Consider the following 6,649-nt stretch of genomic DNA (forward strand, 5'->3'; position numbering starts at 1 on the left):
CACTGAACAAAGACAAGCCGCACTTATAGTAAAGTGTATTTTTAAAGAGGATGCGTATCAAACTTGATTTTTACCGTGTACTCGATTGTTTTACACACATACACAGACGGTCTCCACTTCCCACTGACCAAGTGGACGTCCGCACCGCACGGAACTGACATGACAAGCGAGTGTCTGTGTTTGTTTTTTTTATTATTTATTATTGTTTTAATTTTTCGCTCTGTCCAGGCTTCTGTAACTTTTACCACAGAACGCGATATTAAACACACGGCGGAAAACATGAATAAAGAGGAGTATTATCATGAAATAGGACTCACCCGCTACTAGTCTGTCCACCATGTCCAACCGCCCACCTGTCCAACTGGACTCTCTATTTATTCCGGCTTCACCGTTTCTGCACTCGACCGCCTCGAGTGGCAGCGGGTACAAGCGCCCGTGTGTGTGTGTGAGAGAGAGAGAGAGACGGAGTCACTCTGAGGGAGATAGGAAACAGAAAAGGAGTCAGAGAGGGCAGCCCAGAGGAGGTTCACGTGCACTCTCGTCTGTCATCATCGGGCTGCGGCCGCACAGCGAAGCGCTCGCGACGGACGGAAGACGGACTGCGGCCCGACAGTCTCGAGACACATCGCCCCCAGCGCGGCTGCAGCAAGCAAAGCACCGCGCGCGCGCGCGCGCACACAGAGTGCCTTCACACATTCCTGGAGTCACAAGACTCACACTGACTGAGTGAGAGTCACAGGAGTCAGAGATTCATCATGCAGAACTGCGGCGGAGTCAAATCAGCTGTACAGTAAGAGTCGCACCCCCTTCTTTGCAGGGAGGTGAAAAAAACGTTTGCCAATTTTCTCTATTTTTACAGCTGCCAGAGTTAACCTTACATTTGACCTAATCTTTTTATGGCTTCTACAGGAACGTGAATGGAGATGAGAGAGTAAAAATTACACAGATCTTATTTTTATTCATTTCCTTGGTCTTCAAGACAGTGAAATATGTAATCATACTGTAGGTAAGAAAATGTAATTGTCCCCTGACTTTTATCAACCTAATTAAGGGGGTAATTAGAGTGAGATGCTTGAACACAATAAGACTTGATTTGGCCCTGGGGCTGTCAATATAATTTTCAGCTACTTACCAACAAAAGGCGAGTTGGCCAAACAGAGATTCACAGAGGCACATCCTGTCATGATCTAAGGACATTTCTGAGATTCAACAGTCTGGACAGGTTCACACAGTTATTTTTAAGACTCTAAACATAATCAAACCTCAGTTAGGGACATGCACATCAAGTGGCAAAAGCTTTACACACACACTGTCTGAAACCGCTTATCCCAAGCAGGGTTGCAGCAAACCAGAGCCTAATCCAGCAACACAGGGCACAAGGCTGGAGGGGTCACACCCAGGACAGGATGCCAGTCCATCACAAGGCACCCCAAGCAGGACTCAAACCCCAGACCCACAAGAGAGCAGAACCCAGCCAAGCCCACTGCTCTACCACGCCCCCCTGCAAAAGCTTTAAGAGGTGGTAAATCTTCCTAGAAGTGATCCTCCTAGAAATGTTTCTCAACATGGAAGGTGTAAAATCATGAATGAGCGCAAACAAAACTCCAGAACATCATCTAGGGATTTGCAAAGTTCTCTTGCATCAGTTCAGGTCAATGTTCATAATTGCATAATAAGAAAAACACTGTAAAAATGGGATATGTGGGAAAGTGGTGAGGCAGAATCCTCTGCTCACTGAAAGAACATGAAAATGTGTCTACAGTTTACCAAAAAACATCTGGATATCTCTCATGACTTCTGGAAGAATGCTCTGTGGACTGATGAACCAAAGAAGACCTTTTTGGATGACGTGGGTCTCATTACATCGAGCAAAAAATGAAAACAGCATGTCAGAGCAAGAATCTCCCACCAACAGTCAAGCATGGTGGTGGAAGTGTGATGGTCTGGGGCTGTTTTCCTGTCAGGACCTCAGTGCCTTATTATCATTGAAGGAACCCTGAATTCCTCTCTGTTTTAGAAAATTTTAAAGAATGTCAGGCCGTCAGTCCGTGAGTTGAAGCTGAAGTGCAGCTGGGTCATGCAGGAAGGTAACGGTCCATAACATGCAAGCAAGTCAACATCAAAATGTTTGGGGAAAAAAAAAAACAAAACTAGTTACCTAATGGCCTAGTCAAAGTTGTGCTCTGAATCTTGATATGTTGTGACAAGATCTGAAAAAAGCTGTTTGTGCTTAAAAATATACAAATGTTGTAGAGCTAAAGCAGTCCTGCAGGGTGGAGTGGGCGAGAACGCATCTGCAGGAAGTGTTTAGTTGTCGTCATCACAGCTAATGGTGGAGCATCCATTTACTGACTGTGAAGGGCCAATTAATTTTTATGCCGATACTTGCAAAATTTATCATCCACGCCAAGTAAACAAAATAAAAACAATAGTGGTGTCACTTTTCTCCTTAAACTTTAATTTGTACACTACTAGAAATGACAGAAGGAGCAGATCAAATTTAAGGTAAAAAGCTGAAAAACTAGAAATTTTTGAACGGATAAATATACTGTTTCAAAGCGCTGCAAAAGCCGCACAGGGCCAGAGACTCATGAATCATGGAATGAGTTATAGGAGTCACAGAGTAAGAGTCTCAGGGCCAGGATTTATATTCCGATTCTTTGATACCTTTCACTAAAGTCTGATATTTAACATACAATTTGCATGACATTCATATGCCCCAATACACACACACACACACACATTTTCAGAACCGCTTGTCCCTTACGGGGTCACGGGGAACCGGAGCCTACCCGGCAACACAGGGCGTAAGGCCGGAGGGGGAAGGGGACACACCCAGGACGGGACGCCAGTCCGCCGCAAGGCACCCCAAGCAGGACTTGAACCCCAGACCCACTGGAGAACAGGACTGCGGTCCAACCCACTGCGCCACCGCACCCCCCTTGCCCTAATACATATGGCAAATAAAGAAAGTAAATCACAGCATCTGGGTGGTGCGAGAGGACGTGGATTCGATCCCCACTCAGCCTGTGTGGAGTTTGCATGTTCTCCCCGTGTCTGTGTAGGTTTCCCGCGAGTCCTCTGGTTTCTTTCCACGGTCCAAAGACTTGCTGTTCAGGTTCCCCCATAGTGTGTGAGTGACAGAGAGTGTGTGTGTTCCACTGATGTATGGATGAGTGACCCAGTGTAAATAGTGTAACAAGCAGTGTAAGTCACCTTGGTGGATAAGGTGTGTGGGCTGATAACACTACAGAGTATCCATTGGAAGTCACTTTGGAGAAAAATGTCTGCTAAATAAAAAAATGCAAATTTAAATGTACTCAGCATGTTCCATGCAATGTATTTTGCAGCCTTTAGGAACTGTTCCAAGGGAGGAAGCTGTAGGGCCGATCACATTTTCAGTGCATTTTAACGTGGGGTTCTTAGATAGCCACATCCTGAGGAAGTAAAAGTATATACAGGAAGAAAATCGTGGTCGCGTTTCCCTAAACATGGCGCTTTAGGCTGGAGGGGGCTACACAATGCCATTGCGCCACCATGTGGCAGTGCTGTGCAATGCAGCTGAACGCTGCTTGAATCAGTGCGGAGAAACAGGCCATTGCGTGAACGTTTCCACCACAGGTGACCACTGTAGCACAGCTGTGACTAATGATTTACCTTATACTTCAGTGGAATAAGGAGAAGAAGCCCTAATCCTAAAGCGGCACTTTTGGACATTATGTGTAATTAACATGATTCCTTACGTTTATTTAGCAGACGCCCACACACCTTATTCACCAAGGTGACTTACACTGCTAGATACACTGCTTACAATGGGTCACTTGTCCATACATCAGTAGAACACACATACACACACACACACACACACACACTGTCACTCACACACTATGGGTGAACCTGAATAGCATGTCTTTGGATTGTGGGATGAAACCGGAGCACCCGAAGGAATCCTATGCAGACACGGGGAGAACTTGACACAGACTGAGTGGAGATCAAACCCATGTCCTCTCACACCACCCAGACACTATGAGACAGCAGCGCTATTCGCTGTGCCACTGTGCTGCATTGGCAGAGCATCTTTCATCCAGTATAAACTCCATCCATCTTCTGTCCCGCTTGTCCTAAAAGGGTCGCTGTGGCAGCAGGGAGAGCAGAGAGGCCCAGCCGCCCCTATTCCCCGTAACTTCCTCCAGCTCAACCCGGGGGATCCCCAGCCGTTCCCAGGCCAACTGTGAGATATAATCCCTCCAGCGGGTCCTGGGCCGACCTCGGGGCCTCGTCCCGGTTGGCCGTGCCCGGTATACCTCCAAAGGGATGCGCCCAGGAGGGCATCCTTATCAGATGCCCGAACCACCTCAACTGGCTCCTCTCAATGTGAAGGAGTAGCGGCTCTACTCCGAACTCCTCACCCTGTCACGGAGAGTGAGTCCCAGCACCCTGCGGCGAAAACTCATTTCGGCCGCCTGTATCTGCGATCTTATTCTTTCGGTCATCACCCAGAGTTGATGACCATAGGTGAGAGTAGGGACGTAGATCGACCGGTAAATGGAGAGCTTGGCTCCATTATGGCTCAGCTCCCCCTTCTCCATTACAGTCCGGTACAGCGACCGCATTACTGCTGCCGCTGCTCCCAGTCTACGGCCGATCTCACGCTCCCTTCTTCCCTCGCTCGTGAACAGGACCCCAAGGTACTTGAACTCCTCCACCTGGGGCAAATTCTCTCCCCTTACGTGGAGGGGGCATGCCATCCTTTTCCGTGAGAGAACCATGCACTCAGACTTTGAGGTGCTGATCCTCATCCCCAGCGCTTCACGCTCGGCTGCAAACCGTTCCAGTGCGTGCTGGAGGCAGCCATGTGATGGTGCCAAAAGGACAACATCATCTGCAAAAGGCAGAGACGTCACCTTCCAACTCCCACACAGAATGCCCTCCTGGCCTTGACTGCGCCTTGATATCCTGTCCATGAAAACCCACAAACAGGAGTGGAGACAAGGCACGACCTTGGTGGAGTCCAACACCCACACTGAACAGGCCTGATTTAATGCCAAGTATGCGGACACAGCTTTCGCTCCGTATGTACAAGGACCGAATGGCCCGCGGTAGTGGCCCGGGTACCCCATACTCCCGAAGCTTCGGGGCTTCGGTATAAACTCAAAAAAAGAAAAAGATTTAAAGCAAGCACTAAGCAGTCTTACAGATTTTATACACTGAATTAGTCTTCTTTGTTGCACTTTGAGATGCAGAGCATAACCAGCTTTTATTAAATGTCTTGAATTGTCTTGGACGCTATATGTTGTGAATAACTGCGTCTCTTTCTGCCTGGTGATAGATATCGTCTGCTGGAAAACTGCTTGCATTTATAGTAGATTTTTCATTCAATAGAACACATCAGGGTCGTGTGCAGCAGGACCAGTGGAGTTTTTGCTTATGCTAGAACTTGTAATGAGCGAATCTATCATGAGTAGTTTGCAAAGTGACAGATGCATGTTGTGGAAAGCTGATGGAGCACTCGAATGGATGACACTGGAGAACGGCGATGGGTGAATTTGTTCCATATAAATATCCTGTATTATTTGTTTTTGTAGAATCTACAAATAATCAGAAGCAACATGCTCACTTGAGGCAGAACCACAGTATATGATAGGCATCTGCAAAAGTGCTTTTGGAGAAAAGCGTCCCCTAAATGAATAAACGTACACTAAGCTGTAAAATAATGTGACCACAGCACCTTTATGTTGAATTTCTGAAGGCCTTTCCATATGGCCTGGCCCAAGACACAGCCAGGAAGAGCATGTAATATTCGAAGACTCAGTGGCAATGGACAGAGAAAAACACAAACAAGACCTTGTGAATGCTGTTTTTGTTGGGCGATGGTTTCCATGTTCTGGTGCATAACTCAAGATAAGAAGTAAACAGGACCTGATACAACAGGAAGTATAATTTTCTTCTGGCAGTAAATTACATTGGTTCACATTACAGTTTATCCGTGTAGTTGTTTAACTTAATGGGCATACTTGTAACAGAACGAACCAAATGCACTTCCTTAAACAGGGTGTTGTCCCTACACAAAACAAATGTTTACATGTCTTTTACTGTTATCCACAATTAATAAAATATTACTTTTCATCTTTTATGATATTGCATTATTAGGGGTCATATTGTAAAAGTGTTCCCATGTACCTCCTCTACTCGTTTCTTTGCACTGGCTTCCTACAGCTGCCCGGATCAAATTCAAGACCCTGGTAAACGTTTACAAATGCATCAATAGAACTGCTCCTAGCTATTTACAAGACTTGATCAACCGCTACACCCCAACCAGACTGCTTCGCTCATCTGCTTCTGCTTCCTTGGTGATCCCGCGCATGAAAGGTAAAGCGAGGAAGTTCTCGGTCCTGCCTCTGTTGTGGTGGAATGACCTTCCCCTCTCACTTAGAACTGCTGAAACTCTATCTACATTCAAGAAGGGTCTGAAAACGTACCTTTTCCGGACCCTCTTCGCCCAAGATCTCTCCAGCTCACATATGGTGTAAATGTTCATGCACTGTAACTTTTATCATTCCCAGATAACCCTTTACACAGCTACTCCTGTAATGTACGTAAATGTTTGCGTATCTCAAAAAAAGACTTTTAGTAGGAAGGTGATCAGACA

General features: G+C 46.4%; 1 protein-coding gene across 2 annotated transcripts in view; it reads right to left on the reverse strand.

Moving 5' to 3' along the window:
• Positions 1-652, reverse strand: part of LOC108929736 (echinoderm microtubule-associated protein-like 3) — a 30,603-nt gene extending 29,951 nt beyond the window's left edge. For both annotated transcript variants that reach the window (XM_018744468.2, XM_018744469.2), the window contains exon 1: positions 318-652. In XM_018744468.2, the coding sequence (XP_018599984.1) occupies positions 318-339 (22 nt within the window). In that variant the 5' untranslated portion in view covers positions 340-652. The remainder of the gene's footprint in view (positions 1-317) is intronic.
• Between the last annotated feature and the right edge of the window lie 5,997 nt (positions 653-6,649).

The sequence above is a fragment of the Scleropages formosus genome, chromosome 13, assembly GCF_900964775.1.
Source record: "Scleropages formosus chromosome 13, fSclFor1.1, whole genome shotgun sequence".
In the NCBI taxonomy this organism is placed as follows: Eukaryota; Metazoa; Chordata; class Actinopteri; order Osteoglossiformes; family Osteoglossidae; genus Scleropages; species Scleropages formosus.